The sequence below is a fragment of the Oxyura jamaicensis genome, chromosome 1 (assembly GCF_011077185.1).
Source record: "Oxyura jamaicensis isolate SHBP4307 breed ruddy duck chromosome 1, BPBGC_Ojam_1.0, whole genome shotgun sequence".
NCBI lineage: Eukaryota > Metazoa > Chordata > Aves > Anseriformes > Anatidae > Oxyura > Oxyura jamaicensis.
Window position 1 is genome coordinate 59773576 of NC_048893.1, and position 19709 is coordinate 59793284.

At 47.9% G+C, this 19709-nt stretch overlaps 1 protein-coding gene across 1 annotated transcript in view; it reads left to right on the plus strand.

Moving 5' to 3' along the window:
* The first annotated feature begins 18584 nt into the window (after positions 1-18584).
* The window catches only part of AGK (acylglycerol kinase), a 31037-nt gene continuing 29912 nt past the window's right edge, over positions 18585-19709 (plus strand). The window contains exon 1 of the mRNA XM_035342969.1: positions 18585-18770. Coding sequence (XP_035198860.1) covers positions 18661-18770 — 110 coding nt within the window. The 5' untranslated portion in view covers positions 18585-18660. The remainder of the gene's footprint in view (positions 18771-19709) is intronic.

The following is a 19709-nucleotide window of genomic DNA, read 5'->3' on the forward strand; positions in this document are numbered from 1 at the left end:
CTCAGACTTTTCCTACTAGTGGCTGGGGAAGTGAGAAATGAGTTCAGCAGCTGTGGCAATGGACTGAACTCAGAACTTGGAGGATGCACCTGTTTTTGCCATGTTTTAAAAGAAATCACTTGTAGAGGCAGCTCTCTCCACCTGCCTGCTCCTGGGCATAAATCCTGTGGAGCTGAACAGAGCAGTGAGGGGAAAGAGCCAGTCAGTGGGTGCAGAAATGGCAAACCCACAAGGCAAATGAAGAGAGTAAAGGCTGTGCAGTGGCATGGTCAGCATTGCGCAGGATTAAACCCCTTTGATTAAAAGCTTCCTCTCTTTGCCTACCCCTGCAGGTGCTGCCAGGCACAGCTGCAGTTTAAACACATCGACTCAGTGAAACCTCCCTGGCCAGAAGCAAACACCAGTGGTTGGGGCTGCTCGGGTCTTCGCTCTCTGCCATCAGCAGAAGCAACGTGATTTATCAGTGCTAAAAATGGAAGCCTGCAGTGCTGCCCTTGCAGCCAGGGGGAAAGCAGGTCCCCCCTTCTGCAGCAGTCATGGCAGGGAAAGCTCCGGCAGTGCGGCCGCAGGGGTGCAGGGCTCAGCTGCTCGGCACTTTTTGGGGAGGGGGAAGAAGAACGTGAGAGGAAGGAGCCAGCTGCACCTTGAAGGGTTAGCTGGAGATGCTGTTGTGGAAAGGCCTGACTTCTGGAAAGATATATGCATAAGACACCAGATTTGCAGTAGTCATATGAAGGCTGAATTTTAACCCTCCTGGGCTGCGCAGGAGCCTGTGATTTTTGTAGGCAAAGCAGGTAGAGATGAAGAGAAGAGAAGGCTCACTAGCTGTAGTTCACCACTGAGGAAAGGGAGCAGGGAGGGATTTAAATAACTCTTCCTACCTCACACAAGTTGCCTGTGGGTGAGCGGGGCCTTGCTGTGCCCTTGGTAAGCTGTCACCATCAGGAACGCAGGGGCCAAGGCTGCCATACAGGGATGCTGCTTCCCGACTGGTGAGGCACCTGCACTCCCCAGCTCACAGCCTGGGACCTGTAGCAGGAGCTCCAATCCCTCATGGTTGAACCCTGGCTCTGAATTAGCACCATCACCTCCAAACAAAGGTACTGCTGTCTATACCACCTGGTCGTGACAGGAAGCAACTACTGGCTTAGAAAGAAAAGTAATGAATATTTTGAAAAGTAGGCCTAGGAGAGAGATGTCTACCCCTCTGCCATGCAGCAGGGCCTTGGCAGGGACGAGAAGCAACAACCGAACTCCTTCAAAGCAGTGAATTCCCTCACTCTGCAGCACCCCAAAGCACATTATCCCCATGGCTTTGGGGTTTCTGCTAATGCTTTGCGTTCAGGCAGGAGCAAGGACTGTCTCACTGAAATGCAGCTGCTCCATTTCAGAGGCAAAATGATCTCACGGTGACCTTTCTTGTCAGGAGCACACGATAACTGCAACAGACTGGGGCGGCATGGGGTGAGGATGCTGGTAATGAAATGCTTTTATAGCTCGACACTCATTATCCCATTACATTATCAAGCTCTTCCCCAGGGGCCCTCTAAAGAGTCAAGGCTGAGCTCTTTTCCTGCAGAGACCAAAACCAGACCACCTAACAAGCCACATTTACTAAAATTCGCCCTCCCTCCCTGCCCAGAGGGAGCACGGTTTTGTTCATTTGCATCAAATGGAAGTGGAAGAACTGCACCAGCTCAGCTGTGCTCTCAGCCTGTGAGCCCACCCCAAGCAAACTGGTGTGCCTGTCCCCAGCATGCCTGAACTGACCCACAACTGCTGTAGACTTACAAAGGCTGCTTCCTTATAAAAATAACTCCTTCCCCTTGATTGCTTCACTCCCTGCTATTTCTTCCCATTCTCAGATCACCCCTTGGTCTTCTCAGTTCTGCAGTTTGATGTGGCTGTCCCCGGCAGCAAGGCCCTCAGCCAGCAAGGCTGGCTGTGCAGAGTGAAGCCAGCAGCCCTGTGACAGCAAAGTCCTCTGGAAGAGCTCAGCTCTGCACCTGGGGATGAGCTGGTGGCCCGAGAGCATGCCCAGCGCCAGATGTGTTCAGCCTGTGGATACACTCGTAGAGACATCACAGACTGAGGCTAAGCTTGAGGACATCATCCACCCCCCATCTCCCCACAGACAACCCTTTCAGTCAAAGGTGAGGTGGTATTACGGGTGGCCTTGTACAGAAGTGGAGGCACCAGGGATCTTGCCTTGGCTTTTACTAACCATTCACAGCAACGCTCAAAACGCATGCCAAGAACTCATCGTACAGACATGGAGAGAGACCCTGCCTTAAGGAGTGTGCCATTTGGAAAAGCAGAGACAGCCAAAGGGTGAGAGGAGGGAATAAACCACACAGGCAAAGCCTTTATAGCAAGAGGAGGCACGTGGAGTTGGCCATATCCTTCTGAAACCACTACGCACAGCAAGCTGCTAAGCACGTCGATGCCTTCTGATAGTTAAGTAAGCTTTAAGTGAGTGCTCACGCACGTACACATGCAGGCACACACACACCCCAGTTTGTTAGGTAAAGTGCTTCCATCTTCACAGCAAGGCAGATTTCCTCCTTCTCTGTCGTGTTTTCTTACAGGCTTCCTGCGCACTTGTCAGAGAACGGGGGCTGCGAATGAAACAAGTCGTTCTGTGCATTGAACAAAGCGCAGGTATTTCAGCTTCACACTGGATGTGTCTCTGACAGGCCGCAGTTTCTGCTTCATGTAGCCGAGCACGTTCCCTTTGGGAATTCTCTACCCAACGAGCTTGTGGCAAGAAGCACCATGTGCAGAGGCTGGAGAGGAGCTTCCAATCAGGAGGGGTGACCACTGAGTCCTCCTGTCCATCCCTGTCAGAGGGGTATTCGTGCATCGCCTGCCATTTCCCATCTCTTCCCAGCTACCCATTTTCACAAATAGAAATCTATGATTTCCAGACTTCTAACGCTCCATCAGATTTGCTTGCAAGTAGCCAGCAGATTCAAAGGTTGGCGGGGACAGATGGACAGACGAGAAGTGACAGATTCTTTGTTTCCTTAGGAAACCTGGCTAAAAATATATGTTCGGAGCCCAGCTTCTTTCCACAAAGATGCACATCCTCCCGTGAGGTCTGGCCAACTCGGCAGACACAGGTGGTGGCAGCTGTGTGTCCCGGGTGACACCTCTGCCACCTTTCAGCTGCCCTTGCCCTTCTCCCCACAGGTGCCTGGTGTCGGCTCGGCCTGCTGGCCTCTGCCATGCAAAGTTGAGAGCCTCTGGGTAAGGATCAAGGGACGAACGAATAAAGGGGATGTCGTTGTGGGAGTCTATTACAGACCGCCTGGCCAGGACGATAGCGCCGATAAATTATTCTTTACAGAACTAAGAGAGGCCTTGAGATTAACTCCCCTTGTCCTTATGGGGGACTTCAACTTGCCAGATGTTAACTGGGAGTGCCACACGGCTGACACGAGCAAGTCCAGGAGGTTCACGAAGCACCTAGATGATAACTTCTTGGTGCAGGTGCTAACGGAGCCAACTAGGAATGGTGCCCTCCTAGACCTGTTGCTAGAAAACAGAGAGGGTCTGGTGGGAAATGTGGTGATTGGTGGCCGCCTTGGTCATAGCGACCATGAAGTGGTTGAGTTCAAAATTTACGGTGACAGAAGGAAAAGTGCCACCAAAACCTCATCCCTAGATATGGGGAAAGCGGACTTCAGGCTGCTCAGGGAACTAGTCAGTAAGGTCCCCTGGGAAACTGCTCTTGAAGGCCTCGATGTCCACCAGAGCTGGTCATTCTTTAAGCGATGCCTCCTAGAAGCACAAGATCAGGCAATTCCTAAATATCGCAAGTCAGGCAGGCGGGGCAGGAGGCCGGTGTGGCTGACCAGGAACATTCTAATGGAGATTAGGCGGAAACAGAGAGTGTTTCGCTACTGGAAGGAGGGCCAGGTGTCATGGAAAGAATACAGGGATGCTGTTCGTGTTTGTAGGGAGAAAGTTCGTGTGGCCAAAGCACGCCTAGAGTTGAAGCTGGCTGTGTCTGTGAGAGAAAACAAAAAGTTTTTTTTTTAGATATGTGAATGGAAAAAGGAGAACTAAAGAATACATAGGGCCGCTCCTTGATCGGGAAGGTCTCCTCACAGACAATGACACAGGCAAAGCAGAGACGCTTAACGCCTTCTTTGCCTCTGTCTTCATTGCCGATGATGGGCTTCGGGACCCAGGGTGCCCCGAGCTGGAGGACCGGGACGGTGGGGATGACAAACTCCCAACCAACCCTGAACGTGTGCGGGATTTGCTACTCCACCTCGATCCCTACAAGTCCATGGGTCTGGATGGGACTCACCCCCGGGTGCTGAAAGAGCTGGCGGACGTCATCGCGGAACCTCTCTCAATTATTTTTCAACGATCCTGGGAATTTGGAGAGGTCCCGGTAGACTGGAAGCTGGCAAATGTTGTGCCGATTTTCAAGAAGGGTCAGAAAGAAGACCCTTGCAATTACAGGCCTGTCAGTCTCACGTCAGTGCCTGGTAAAATCATGGAGAAGATGGTTCTCGAACTTATTTAGGCGCACCTGGGGGACAAAGCAGTCATTGGTCCCAGCCAGCATGGGTTTGTGAAGGGTAGGTCCTGCCTGACTAACTTGATTTCCTTTTATGATAAGATCACCCGTATGGTGGACCAAGGGAAACCAGCTAATGTGATTTTTTTGGACTTCAGCAAGGCTTTTGACACGGTCTCCCATAGGATCCTACTGGACAAAATGTCCACCATACAGCTAAATAAAAACATCACACAATGGGTGAGCAATTGGCTAACGGGCAGGGCCCAAAGGGTTATGGTAAATGGGGCTGCGTCAGGCTGGCGGGCGGTCACCAGTGGGGTCCCTCAAGGCTCCATTTTAGGGCTGGTACTTTTCAATATTTTTATAAACGATCTGGATGTAGGAATAGAAGGTATTTTGAGCAAGTTTGCTGATGACACCAAACTTGGAGGAGTCGTGGACTCGAATGAGGGTGGAAAGGCCTTGCAGAGGGATCTGGACAGGTTGGAGAGCTGGGCGATCACCAACCGCATGAAGTTCAATAAGAGCAAGTGCCGGGTCCTGCACCTTGGACGGGGAAACCCTGGCTGCACGTACAGACTGGGCGATGAGACGCTGGAGAGCAGCCTAGAAGAGAGGGATCTGGGGGTCGTGGTAGACAGCAAGTTGAAAATGAGCCAGCAGTGTGCCCTGGCAGCCAGGAGGGCCAACCGTGTCCTGGGGTGCATCAAGCACGGCATCGCTAGTAGGTCAAGGGAGGTGATTGTCCCGCTCTACTCTGCGCTGGTGCGGCCTCACCTCGAGTACTGTGTGCAGTTCTGGGCACCACAGTACAGAAAGGACATTCAGCTGTTGGAGAGTGTCCAGAGGAGGGCTACGAAGATGGTGAAAGGCCTGGAGGGGAAGACGTACGAAGAACGGCTGAGGTCACTGGGCCTGTTCAGCCTGGAGAAGAGGAGGCTGAGAGGAGACCTCATCACAGTCTACAACTTCCTTGTAAGGGGGTGTCGAGAGGCAGGAGACCTTTTCTCCATTAACACCAGTGACAGGACCCGCGGGAACAGGGTTAAGCTGAGGCAGGGGAAATTTAGGCTTGACATCAGGAGGGGGTTCTTCACAGAGAGGGTGGTTGCGCACTGGAACAGGCTCCCCAGGGAAGTTGTCACTGCACCGAGCCTGTCTGAATTTAAGAAGAGATTGGACTGTGCACTTAGTCACATGGTCTGAACTTTTGGGTAGACCTGTGCGGTGTCAAGAGTTGGACTTGATGATCCTTAAGGGTCCCTTCCAACTCAGGATATTCTATGATTCTATGATTCTATGCCTGGAGGCCTTGCTCCGGGGCTGAGGCCTCACCTGCAGCCTGCCAGGGAAGGCAATGAGAGCCACCTTGCTGCCATTTTGCCAGTCACAACAGGTGAATTGCCACCAGGCTTGTGACTTCTCGGCCGAGATAAACTTGAGCTGCATGTTTATTAGCAACGTGTTCATCTATTTGTGAACGCTGAGTGTGTTTCTGTGGCCCAGAGGCTGGGCCCAGGCTGTGCAGCAGGGTGTGCGCTGGGTTCGCTGCCTGAGGTGCCTGAGGAGCTGGGGAGCAGCCCTGCACCCCCAGGCAGCACCAATGCATCTGCTCGTGCGTGGCCTGGGGGTTCCCCACCTTCACCGGGTGCTGGCTCTTGGTCAGATCTTTGCTGGCAGGTGCTTAAACTGAGCAAGTTCATGCCATAAAATTTAAGGAAGATGAGAGAGGACAGAAAAATGAAAAGCCACATATTTCTCTTTTAGCACCTCTCTTCTTCTCATTTTCTCCTGAAGTGTCAGAACCTTAAATAAAAAGCCTTTTATTGCCTCCCTGCATCCAGCCACAAATAGTGCATGCTGTAGCAACAAATGAAGGCCTCAGCTAGCTAGCTTTACCCTCGTGGGTGTCACCTCTGTGTGCAGTCCTTTATCCTCCTTCCCATCTCATTTCTCCTTTGCTGTCACATTCACTCCTGCCAGCTCAGAAAATGCTTGCCTTCTGCTCATAGAGATCAGAGGAGGTTGAGGGCAAACCCTGCTCCTGATGGTCTGCTGTTCAGCTTCCATCCCACCAAGGGGCTGGCTGGAAGAACCACATTACTAAATTCCAGTATCTCATGGGTCATTTCTAAACCTGCAAACCATACCAAGAGCTCACAGGTATTTCTTTGCCCCCGTGTCTCCCTGCAGCTGCAAGGAAGGTGGGCTAGAAAGAGATTTCCTGCAAGCCTTGGGGAGCCAGGCCAACAGATCTCTCCTAATCACACAGCAAGCACTAAAGCAGGAACACTGTTGTTTTTATTGTTGTTGTTTTTAATTTTATTTGCTTTTTTTTTTTTTTTTTTTTTTTTTATGTCTCCAGCCTGAGCCCAGGCAACATGCCAGCAGAACAAATATTAGAAATGCACAGTGCAGAACGTGGTTCATGGGGCAAGCTCTGACCTCTTGTTGCTCCTCATGCACTGGAAGACTTGCCCTGCTAGCTAACAACATAGGAGGGAGCCCCAGTGTCCTGGGACCCCCCTCATTTCTCCTCAATGTGGCTTCAAACATCACTTGTAGTGCATTTCTCCACAGGAAAATGGATTTAAGCAAGTGTAGCCCAAAGAGGTGTGTCACATAACACCAATGGGAAAGGGACAAGAGACTTACAAGCACTTATGCCAGCAGGGGTAGAATATTATCCTCCAACTTCCCATTTTATTCTTTCTTTATGGATTAGGGAGAGTTCTGTATTTCTAAAACAAACGAACAAACAAAAAAAATGCTTTTTTGTCCTTTTGCCCACTTTACTGAAAAACATAACTGTGCACCTCTATATTTCTATTATATCTGCAGTAGTAATACTGAATTAATGAGTTAAATGCAAACTTGCATATTAAAACAGACAGGGATTTCAATTATTTGGGTGAATACAAAGTAGAAAGTTGCTCGGCCAGCACAAAAAGGCAATGACTGGTAACCTCTCCAGAGTCCAAACTAAATGCAGGCACTTCTCTCTGCCTTGGCTCTCTCCCATGCAGTAATTTGCACACACACGCACATAACTTACTATTTCCCCATTTGTTTAATGGGACCTACTTCACTTCAATGGGTGGATTTCTTTTTTAGCCATTTGGCTGAGAGTAGCAAAGAGTTCATGGACTCATCTGTGATACTCAGGAAAAAAATTCAGTGCCAAAATGAACATTATATTTAGAGTGGAATTGATAAAAATAGTCAAGTTGGATGAGGATATTTTTGATATACCTGGGGAAGAAAAAGTCATAAATGTTTCCATCAGGTGTGCAATGTACCCATAAAATGTTCCAAATATATTTCTGTGCGTTTGATGCTGAAAAACAAAAACAAAAACAATGAAACAAACAAACAAGAAAAAAAAAAAAAAAAAAAAAAAAAACACTAAAATTTGTCAGCGTTTATTTTACCAGTGAGACAAATGATGGTCTGTTTTTGGACCAGACAGTATGGATCAAAGCTAGGAACGGGACTTGTTTTGATACACGTTCAAGTGGCTCCGTGCAGGTGCAACAGCTAAATATAACCAGGCACGGATGATAGGCAATAGCAGCTTGAAAATCTGGCTGTCTGCTCTTCGTGAATATATTTCCATCTCCTTCCAGGAGCTGAGGATCAGGCCTCAGATAATTTAAACATGGATGGCTCAGAACTCCTCTGTTGTTTTGCTTTGCTCAGTGCAACATGAGCCACTACCTGTCAAGAAGAAAGTGATGGTTTCCCAGTCCCAGGCAAGACCATCCACGATACCACCAAGAAGTGTGTGATGAACCCACGAGATGCTGGATCACTGTCACAGAGTTCAGCTTCATCGTGTCTCTGGCACCCTCTGGGGCCAGCCTGTGTAGGGACTGGTGTGTGGGTCACTCACATGGGATGGGCTCTGCAAACATTTCTGGTCCTAGATGAGCCTTTGGTGGTCATCGAGTCATGGCCAGACTCTAGAAGAAAGCCCTGTAATTGAAATGGGATTTTCCTGAGCTATTGAGCAATATGTTCCAAAATTATCCATCACTCATTGTGAGATTTCAATGCAATTTGATTACTACTTTTGTATATATTTTTATTGTCTTCTGTTTGCTTAATGAGTGTTGCAGTTGTAGTAATAAGATTATTGGTAATACGAAGCAGATTTGCAGAATGATGAGAAGATAATTAGATGATATCTTGAGGGTGATTTCTGTTTAAGACACAGTAACTATGACATGGATTAAATGAAGTTGGTGAAGGAAGATACTGGTGGTTATTAGCCTAACATACAATTATTCCCAAATTACCAGGATATACATTTCATTATGGTGAACTACCTGGTGACTGATGCTCGGTCGAGGTTCCCTCATTTACTTGCGAGGCAGGACTCAGCTGAGCTCAGACGACCTGATGTATTTGCTGGAGCCATGCCACCGGTTTCAGTTTCAGTGTGAACTGTGAGGTTTTGACAAGCCCAAGTGACTGAACAGGGCACTCAGAGAGCCACTGGCTTTTGAGAGCTCGGTTCCATGCTTTGTCCAGCTCCCATCATCCGTGTGCACCAGCAACAAAAGCCTGACAGCACAACAGTGACAGGGATGCTCACTAACAAAGTCATAGATTTTAGACGTTATCCCCCATTCTAAATCAATCCTCAGTGACATTTCAGTATCAGCGTTAGTGCAAGGAGCCTTCCACATGCTGCCTGGCTCTGTGGCACTGACCAGGGACATGCTGTTGTGCGGCCATGAACCCACAGATACAGGGGCTGCCCACACCTCCTGGAGAAACATGAGGCTCATTGCCCCCTTCCCCTCTGCTCTATTGGACTCGGAGAAGATCACATACCTCATCGTGTGCTGGACGTGACAATCTCAATCAAATATCCAAGCTGCGTGTTTCCCACTGTTCATGAAGTGATGGCAACCATGTACATCCACACAAAGATAAGCAGAGGACTCTGGTGTGTCCTCTGCCATCCAAACAAACCACTGAAATCACCTGTGTATACATGGTGAGTTTTAGCAGCTGTGTCAGTGCCTTTAATGGGCTGTGGAAGATTTTCCTGGCTCTTTGCTGAGACTTTTCAGTCCCTGGAGGAATTTCACATATCCGCTTTGTTCCTAACTAATAATGAGGGTTTCCACATATTTTTTTAATAGGAATTGTGCTAATAATGTTACTTACTTTCTCCATCGTCTCACCTTTATCTGTATCTCTGGCAATCACAGTCCTTATTTTGTCCAAAGTAGGCAGAAATGTTTGGTTGGCAGTTTTTCTAAGTCCGGTCATTGCACAGAAAAACTAATTCCAAGCTGCACCTACTGCACTTACACAGAGGTAGCTGGGAATGGGTCTGGGCCCCCCAGATGTCTGCCAACAGAGCATTTACCTGCAGACAGTAAAGCAAATGTGCTTTCCCAGGAGGAACTGGCTTCACCATCTCAGCGAGTGTTACATAGCCAATTTCAGCAAACACTGTTTTCTGTGAATTAAAGCCAGAATCTCTTTATTTACTAGAACATGCTGACATCAAGTTCCATCAGCATCCATGGCACAGAAGTCATTGTTCTGCAGCTTTGAGCATAGCTTTGCAACACCGCTAATAGTGTCCTTGGAGGCATAAGTGCATAATTTAGCTCTTGTGCTTGGAATCATTGGAGTAGAGTCCCCTGACCAACCCCCCCAGTTTCTCAGACCCCAGATTACTATTGGCGATGCCCATCCATTAAACATCACCATGCAGCAGTGCTCCAGGCACTTGCTGCAAGTGATTAGACTAGAGGAAAAAGTCCCCGGTGTGCTGCTGAACTTCCCACAGATTTTTTACATTTTCCATGTCTCTGTGGGCAGACCCTCCTCTGTCTACTCACTGTCTACTCACTGACTCTCTGTGTTAATGCCATTTATTCACATGGTATTTCCATTTATCTAGAATTTTTGGTTTTGTTTGCTTAGCTTTGTGCTGACGGTTCTGGCACTAGGAGATACCATTCTTTGTCCTTACAACAAGGAGAGGGGCAGTGCCTGTTTATACGATCCTCTGGCCAACGACCCTGTTAAATCCCCCCTTCACCTCTGATTTAGCATCAAAATCCAGCTTCTGATTTAGCTTCTTTTTCATCAAAACAAGGACTGCAGGGAGGAGATGGTAGCATGAGGCTAAAAGAAGGGGGACACTTCCAGGCCTATTCTATATTCAGCTGAGATTTTTCCTGGGAACTAGTAGAAATTCTGCCTTTTCCAATATATTTCCCATTTATTTTCCAGTCTTGTTCACATACGTCTTTATGCTTAATAAGCTAAGCACTGCCCATTCGGTTTTCCTTTTTGCTTTCTGCTATGTGTAATTCTGCTGCAAGAGTCTTCTAAAAGTATTTCTGGCAACACATTTGCTTCTGTATAACAGTTAAAGCATCCTATTTACTTCCATCTAGACAATTTCATCTTTGGCTGCTGCATTGTACATTTTTGCTATGTAATGTTCGTCTAAGCAAATGGTGCTGTCCTTTTTCTCTTTACCCATCCTGTATTCCTTCTTTTTGTATTCACATAGTTTTTAAAGCAATGCAGTCCAGTGTACTCCTTGTGTCTTTGGTCATGTAGTGGACATTATCCCAGTTTATGTTACCTGTTACTGCATGTATAACTCCATACGCTGGTTTTGCACGTCTGACTTCTCCAGTCTCCTCCCTTCCATGATGACTTGGCTTTCTCCACATACCTGTAATGTCAGAGCCCTGTCCGTGCTCTGCAGCATTAACCCTGGACCAGGTGGTTTCTGTCACTTGGCAAAGTTTATATTCTCTGTTAATTTTTAATTGTAAATCTTCTGTTAGTGGTTTAACTGCTTTATTCTTTCACTCGTGGTATTTCCTTAATTTACTTTACTCTAGGTACCTTATGGTGTTCAGTACTTAAATTACTTTTCCCATCTGTTCTTAAAATGGGAAAGCAAGAAATCAAAGCAAGCAAAGATGTCATATAAATGGAGTCAACAACGCCTGAGCATTTGGAAAGACTAGTAACTGTGGCTCAAACTGCTTTCATTTAATGTAAAATACAAGTCTGTTCTAATCTAGCCTAGTCAAGTCCCGGAGTCTTACATTGCCCCCGACATCAGCTTACCACAGATCCTGAAGGCAGCATATTAAGTGAAAAGAATTTCAACACAGCAGGAAAAGCAAAGTCAGCCTTTCAAATGACACCAGATCACAATGTGATATGAATTCAGAGAAAATGCACTATAAGTAATGAAAGGAACTCCATGGAATTCGAAACCAGTGTCTGTGTTATAATTAGCACATAAATTAACAACATGAGAATAACTACAACTATCTTTAAAACCTATCACTTAGCAACTTTCTGGAAGATAAATGCAATGCCAAGCTGTACAAAACACAAACTAGTTGCACAGCTTGCTGACATACAGTTGCTGAAAATGCACAGAATTCATACAGAGAATATCTCCAGAAGAACTCTCGGTTGTCTTCCAAAACCTAAGGAAACAGTACATACGATAGGATAGACAGATCTGTAACTCCAGCACATTTTCTAATGGAAAGAGTGAAAAGATGACCTTTGAGATAATTGGAAGATATGAGATAATGAAAAAGCAAGATATCAGATTTTCTTCTAATTTAAATTTTAGTTTTTAACTTTTTTTTTTTTTAAAGAAGAAAAAAACCCCTCAAACTATGGGTATGCATTACCAACACCTGAAAACAGTAAGAACTCTACTTCCTAGACGGATGAAATGTCCAGTTTATAAACAGAGATCAGTATCAGTGTTAGATGCAGGATCTATCTTTTGGCAGGGGCTGAACTGAACCAATCTACAGTAACGCAGCAGGATTACACTTTTCCTAAGTGGCCATATTTTGTGCTCCAGAATCGAAGCCAAATTAATCTTCCAGCTCCTACAGTGGCAAAGATATCTTGCTGGTGAAGAAGAACGGGACTGGCACTTCATTACCGTGATGGATTTTCTCATCCCGCCTTCGACTGCGACTGATCCTGCTGTCCCCCAGCTCTGCCTAAGGACAAGGATAAAACAACACGCTGTCATAGAGCACTGGCACTGACTTTGGAAGAAGTGAAACTTTTAGCAAATGCAGCAATGTGCTGGGTATGCGATCTAAGATGTCAGCCAGATGTGTGCAGTGGGCCATGGTGATGTACACAACTGAGTCAAAACAAAATGAAAATAGAAACATTTAATAGGAAACCAACTGGGAATCTCTCCTTCCTTCAAAATCTGGCTGCTGCTCTTTGATTACAATTGCCCAAGGCCCCATTCCATCTGGTCCATAGATTAGGATGTCACTGCTTCGGTAAATGAATCATTGCTACAGATACATTTGTAGTTTTGGGGAGATTTCTGCATATAGTGTCATCTGGCCATAGGATGCAACCCGGATGGTGTATAACAGTGGCACTCAGGTGATATACGACAGAACAGGTAGGAGATATCTTCATGCAACCACAGGTAAGTAGTACATAACAATCAGTAAACAGTGTGGAAGCCTTAACTTCCTACCCTCTCTAATCCAGATGTACAACAGGGTCCAGTGGAGAGAATACACATTAATTTCTTTTATTAAACAATGAGCATTACTCTTTGCTAGAAGCAAAATACCTGTGAGAGTCTCATGTCTCTAAACCACCCACTCTGAGGTTCTGCTGGTGACAGTGACAATACCTGTCCATGGATTTACACCCAGGAGAGGCTAGATGTTACCAGCGCGCTGGGTGCCAGCTACCTCCCTTCCAAATGGATGCTGCTTGCAGAGGCATGCACGTCCCACGAGCACTTCCACACTGTGCACGTGGTCTCTCTCTGTCTCTCTCCCTCCCTGCATTTGCTGCTTTCTGTGTCCCTTAATATATAGCAGCACCATGGTAACAGCACCAGCTCAGAGATGAGTGACCTTAGCCCAGGACAGCAGGACTGTCTAAAGACCAGGAACCCGCACAAGTGATAAAAGTGACGTCCTTGGTGTAGCTGAGACCTTCAGTGACAGTGCATAGTAGAGCAGACACCGGAGTTGCTACGGATTTTTCTGTGCGCGGTTTTGTGCTGGTGGGTGAATGGATCGATCCCAGGCCGGGGGACTGTCCTTGTTCCTTCATTCAAAGCAGACCTGAGGGACAACCAACTGGTGCTGGGGATGAATTAATACCTCTGGCCAGCTCTGAGACCACAAGCCTATAGGCATTTTTGTCTGTTGCCCAGCTACATTTAAAGCTTAGAGCGCAGAGCTGCTCACCCTAATGCCTCAGCGGCACCTGCATTTACTGAGTCCAAATAGGTTGGGAGTAAGTGCAGAGCCTCCTGAAATGTGTCTCTGCTAAAGGAACAGCCTCCTGACAGGATTGCCACAGAGAAACTTAATGGGTTTCTGTGGCTGTTCAAAAGCTGTGAAAATCTCCATTCATTCCCTTGGAAAAATAGGTTAATAAACTCTGAGAATCGGGGAATATTTCTGTGTAATAGTCCAGCCGTGGGAAGAAGAGGCAGGGTGCAAAGGCAGTGTTTTGTGCTGTAGAAGTATGCTAGGCATGCTCCTGAATTTTGACCTAGGGAGGGTGAAGCTCATACCGTGTTCTGCTTACCGATCGGATTATTCTCGTGCAGTTTCTCTGAGTTACTCAACCACAAACTCTGCCAGTGTAATTCAGATCTTTCTCCACGCCAGTGGAGCGGGCACCGGCTGCAGACATGATTGCCTTGGGGGCTTGCACCTTCAGGCAGAGCTGGAAATGAGGGCAAGAGAATCCATCATGAACTTTTTCTGCTCTCACAGATAGGAAGTTTCTCTGATAAGCTTCAGTGCTTACACAGTACAGCAACCAGTGGTGGAATGGAGAGGGACCAGGGACACGGGGTGACAAACGGCTTCAGGTGCTGGACACACAAACTGGAGAACACAGGTAAAGAAACACTGCCTGGGACGCCCACCAGAGACTTAAGCAAGCATGGGAACCCCTGGACAGGGAGAGAAAGAGCTCTCTTTCTGCAGCTCAGCCTGTGCCCATGGCTTGTTGGGTGAGAAAAGCTGGTGCATGCACCTGCAAGGCTGGAGCTCCCATCTCACAAGCAGATCTGGAGAGACACCCTGTGGGACTGAGGAAAAGGGCTCTTCCCCTCCGTAAATCATGCTTGGTGTTCAGGTGTTTCAGAATTAAAGAGAAGCAAATTATAATCTCCCTTGCTGGGCCAGAGGTGTGGAGAGATTTGCAGTTTGGGATTTTCTCATCAGCGGCACAAAAGCTTGAGGTTTCTGTGCCCAAAGCAGATGCTCTCCCCATGTCACTCTGGCCACAGCAATATCTAAAATGTGGAAAAAGGGAGTTGGGGGAGGCAGACCACAACCAGAAACAATGCTGCCTCGGTCTGGCAGGAACACAGACTTACATTGCTGTGGCAAAAATACAGCTCCTGCAGAGCAACAGATGCAGTCTCTGCAATGCAAACAACCATTTGCGTTCTACCTGTAAGGAAGCACCTGAAGACACAGGATCACCACTATGGCAGGAGACGCTGATTCCAGCCCTGCTCTCTGATACCCTCAGCCTATCCTCAGCCAAGTCACATATGCCAGAATAACCAGCAGACAAAAGGGTCTCAAGTCTCCTTTGCTGTAAGGATGACAGAAGAGCTACACCGGACTGGGGGTGTCCCTTTTTTTTTAGGTACAGACAGGCACATATATTTCGTGATACCACCACGCAAAGAAACTCCCCTCTGACCTTGTTGAGTGCTGATGCAGAAGCCACTGGAGATGCAGGATGGGGTCATCCAACTCAGCCGCATGGGGATTCCCTACAGACTAGGTGGCTAGAATTAGCTTTCAGGCCCTGAATTTGAATAAATCCCCACTGGTACCAAGTGGTGGCTGGGAACAGGGCTTCTCTTCCCAACTTCCTTAGACGTTTTGGAAGGTTCCACTCAAAACCATGTGATGAAATCAGTAACTTCAATCCTATTCCCAGAGGAACAACCACGACAGAAAAACACCAACACAGATGAGTTAGCTGAGGTGAGGATTTAAGGACGGACTGTGCTGCACAGAAAATGAGACTAAATCATTCTCTGTCCTTGACAATACTTGTGTACATATACTTGTAGGGCATTGCTAAGCAGCAAAAAGAAAGAAAAAAAAAACAAAGAAACAAAAAAACAACTCTCTACTGTTTCTGCCGTATTATCTAGCTAGGAAAGGAGCTCAGCTGGTCAAGCACGTGACTTTACTGAAGTTACAAACAAGTATGTCCCTGACGCACGGTCATGTATCTGAAGCTTCTTCTGCTAACAGACTTGACATTGATGGTACAGATGGGGTGATAACAAATGCTCTTAAAATGGGTCAGATATGAGTAATTGGGTTGAGGCACACACCTGTCTTCACAAACAACTTGTGTGGTGATTTTAGGTGACACATCCCAAGTCAAGTATCACAGCTGTGGGGCAGCTTTTCAAACACTGAATTCTTTTTACAAAAACCATCTAGCAATCAAAGAAAAACTGAACACACATTTCAGCCTCCTCCAAACAGTTTTCTGAAAAAGGTAGCAGGTATTTTACTTGGCTAAAAAAATGACTATAGCATATAATGTGGAGGATGCTCAAAAACAGACCTTTATCCTCTAATTTTTCATTGCACGTACTCTAATACCTACTTCTATTGATTTGACAGGCAAAAAGCTGGGAGAGCTAAAAAGGAACTACCTGGTACATGCGGCAGCACAGCAGGTGTGATCTACCTTGAGGGTGATCAGCCTGCCACAGCCAAAAACTAGGACATACATGTTTGCCAGGAGGGATTTCGGAATGGACACTGCATCCTAAGTAAAGCCAGGTAATGAGATAAGCACACAATCTGTCACTGCTCTCTGCAGTGTTTCTTCTACGGGCAGTTGTCTTTGAAAAGCACCGTCTCCAATTTCCCAGGCCAAATTCTCAGATGGCGTCCCAGAATGGCTGAGGTGGGAAAAGGGACCTTTGGAGCTGGTCCAGCCCGACCATGCTGCTTAGAGCAGGGTCAAGACCCTTTGCTAGCGATGTGGAAATACAACTATTATTCAAGCTAAAATGTCTCATTTGTATTAACTCAAATGTGTTTTCATGCATATGAACTCAGGAAAATTACCATTCAGCTATCTTAGAGATGTTCTGGCCCTTCACATATTTAAGCATTACTCTGACTTCTCTGAACATGTACTGGCATACTAAAAAGGCTTAAACATAACTATAATAAACATAACTATATTCAGTAGACTTGGTTGTGAAATAGGAGGTTACAGATCTTTGTGAATTATTTGTGGCAGCTCATAAGAATTACGAATTTGAAAAGTATTTATGAGTGAGCAATCTTTATCTTTGCATAAGCTAAGGACAGTAGGATGAGAGTACCAGTATCTGTTCCTATTGTTGTTGTTAGCAGTTGGCCACACCACCTGAACCCTCACAAAAAGTAGGACACCACCAAAAAAAAAAAAAAAGAAAAAAAAAAGTAGGACGTGTGACCACTACACCACCTGGAACATTCAGCAGCACATCAAGTGTCTGTGCTGAGATGCACTGGACAGATGAACCTGGAATATCTAAATGGGAAGCAATGTCTACTGGACAAGGATGTGCCTGAGATATTCATCAGGAGCTGATCATTTAATGTTTTTCTTAGAAAAACAAATCCTAAATCTTCTACTAGAGAAAACGATGGAAACAAACAAACAAACAACAGCACACACACAAAACCAACAGTAGAGAAACCAACCTACAGGTTTTAATCTGCTTTCCTTGTCAGTAACAACAGAGGTGCTCCTGGACTCTGTTCTGCATCAATGCAACTCTTTCAGAACAGACGATTGCATATCCAGAGTCCCACATGTGGCCTCCATCAGCCCTCTTGTGTTACTACCCACATCCCAACCAGACATCATGAAGGAGAAAGATTTGGGGAAGTTTTTAACATAAAAATCATTGTATTGACTCTAACATTTTTGTAAATGTTTGGATGTTGACAAAGATGGCATTTTGCTAGAGGGGAAAAAAGCATTCTGAGAAAAACTTTCTCCCCAGCCTTAAGTTCATTGCAGCTGGTCCCATGCAGACGGGGTCTTTGTCACCATAAATCTATAAGCCCTGGTGGAAGGAGGGCAGCATTCTCCAAAAGCAGAGTGCTTCCTTACACCACTTATTTAGCCAACAATTCATTTTGAGTGGTTGGCCATTTGCTTTCCTTTCTCACAGGACTGGGAAGATCTTTTTGCTTATCAACCCATTCAGCACCTCCCTGATGTATCTCTGAGGCTGCTTGTGCTCTTCCAAGCATCCAACAAAGCCAGGCATGAAGGTTGGACCGGGCTGTCATCCCTGGGTTGTCCCAGAGCTTGTCCCCTTGCGAAGCTGGGACCTGTCACTTGGTGACATCCCCTCCTCGCCTTGCAGGGCACGGGGCCGCATGGCATCTCTGCGAGCAGGGCCTGCCCTCCTGGGGAGGCTGGAGATGTTTCTCCTGGTGCACCCACTTGGGGCTTAGCAAATCCCAGGCACTTCCTAGGCGAGACACCATCTGGTCAGCAGGCTGGACCTTCAGAAACAGTTTCTGGCATTGTTTTGTATGTTGGATGTTGCGCCAGGGGAGGTTCAGGTTGGAACTGATTTCTTCCCAGAAAGAGCAGTCAGGATCTGGGACGGGTTGCCTAGGGAGGCGGTGGGGTCACCGTCCCTGGGGGTGTTCAGGAAAGGTTGGACGGGGTGCCTGGGGACACGGTTAGTGGGTGCCAGTGGTGGTAGGGGGGTGGTTGGACCAGGTGTTCCTGGAGGTCTCTTCCAACCCTAGCGATTCTGTGATTTTACGAGACACTTGTGTGGAGCCACCGCTCCCCTGGCTCGTGGCGGTGGCCTTGGGCCGCCCCGCGGGACGGCGGCAGGGCCATGAAAACGCTTTTCCTTAAGATCTGGGCTTTTAATCGACTTCAGTGCCGCCCTTCGGGGACCAGCCGGGGCCGTGCGGGCGGCGCGGAGCGGAACGCGGGGCCGGGGGAGCCGTTTCCAGCCGAGCCGGGCGGCGGCGGCCGCGGGCTGAGCGTGGCTTCCCGGCGGCCGGGCCCGCTTCCCCGGCGGCATGGCCGGGGCCAGGAGGGTGCTGGCGACCCTGCGGAGCCACTGGAAGAAAACGGCGCTGGGGGCCGGCCTGCTGGGCTGGGGGGCGAGCTGGCTGCACGGCAGGCACCGGTAAGGGCCGCTGAGGGGGGGGGTGCGCCTCCGACAGCGGCCGGCCCCCGGCCTGGGGGCGGCTTTAGGGGGAGGTCGGGGCCCGGGGAGGTTTTAAATCGCTTTAGGTGCTGGCTGCCTGCCTGCAGCTGCAGGGCTCTGCTGGGTGCGGGCGAGCAGCCAAAAACTCTCCCCCCGCACTGCTGGTTTTGGTGGAGGGCGAGGCCAACAGCTGGCCGTGGGGAGACGGGGGTAACGCTGGCTGTGTGGGAGCGCTGGTGGCACCGTGCCGACAGGCACCAGCACGCAGAGGATACAGGGTATGGCCGTGTTGTTAGCAGAGGTGTTGGCGCTCGGCAGGTTGGTTTTGTAATGCCTGCCTTCAGTGAGTCCTCGGGCCTGCGTTCCGCTTTTCTGTCTGAAGGCTACAGCTTTGAATTCAGATAAAATAGCAGCATGCAAATAAGTCATTATTTGCAGTGCTGCAATTTTACATACCCATTAGCCAGTCTTAATAAACTAAATGTAAAAAGGAGGAAGAAATTGCTCGGCAGCATCCCTGTGAGGGGCTGGCTGTTGAGGTGAAGGATCCCGTGCCCACTCCAGGTACGCTGCGTGGCCTATCCTCTGGCCTCCTCTTGCCATGGATGCCCACGGGGCTGTCCTGGGAGCTGGAGAGAGCATTGGGAAAAAGGCTGACTCTGCGCCTTGTGCATATGGGGAGGGGGCACCTGAGGGGTCTAGGAGCAGCGTCAGGCACAACCAGTCTCCCCTTTTTGCCCATTTCAGTGAATTTGTGTGCCTGGACACTGTGGGGTTTGGCTGCGTTCAGTCCCTGCGCAGTTTTCTCGCAGTACCTGTGAAAACAACTTAGGATCGCAGAGAAAGTGATCACAGCATAGGTGATATGCTGTCAGAACCAAAGGGGAATAAAGAGAAAAACGTGAGAGGCAAAAGACT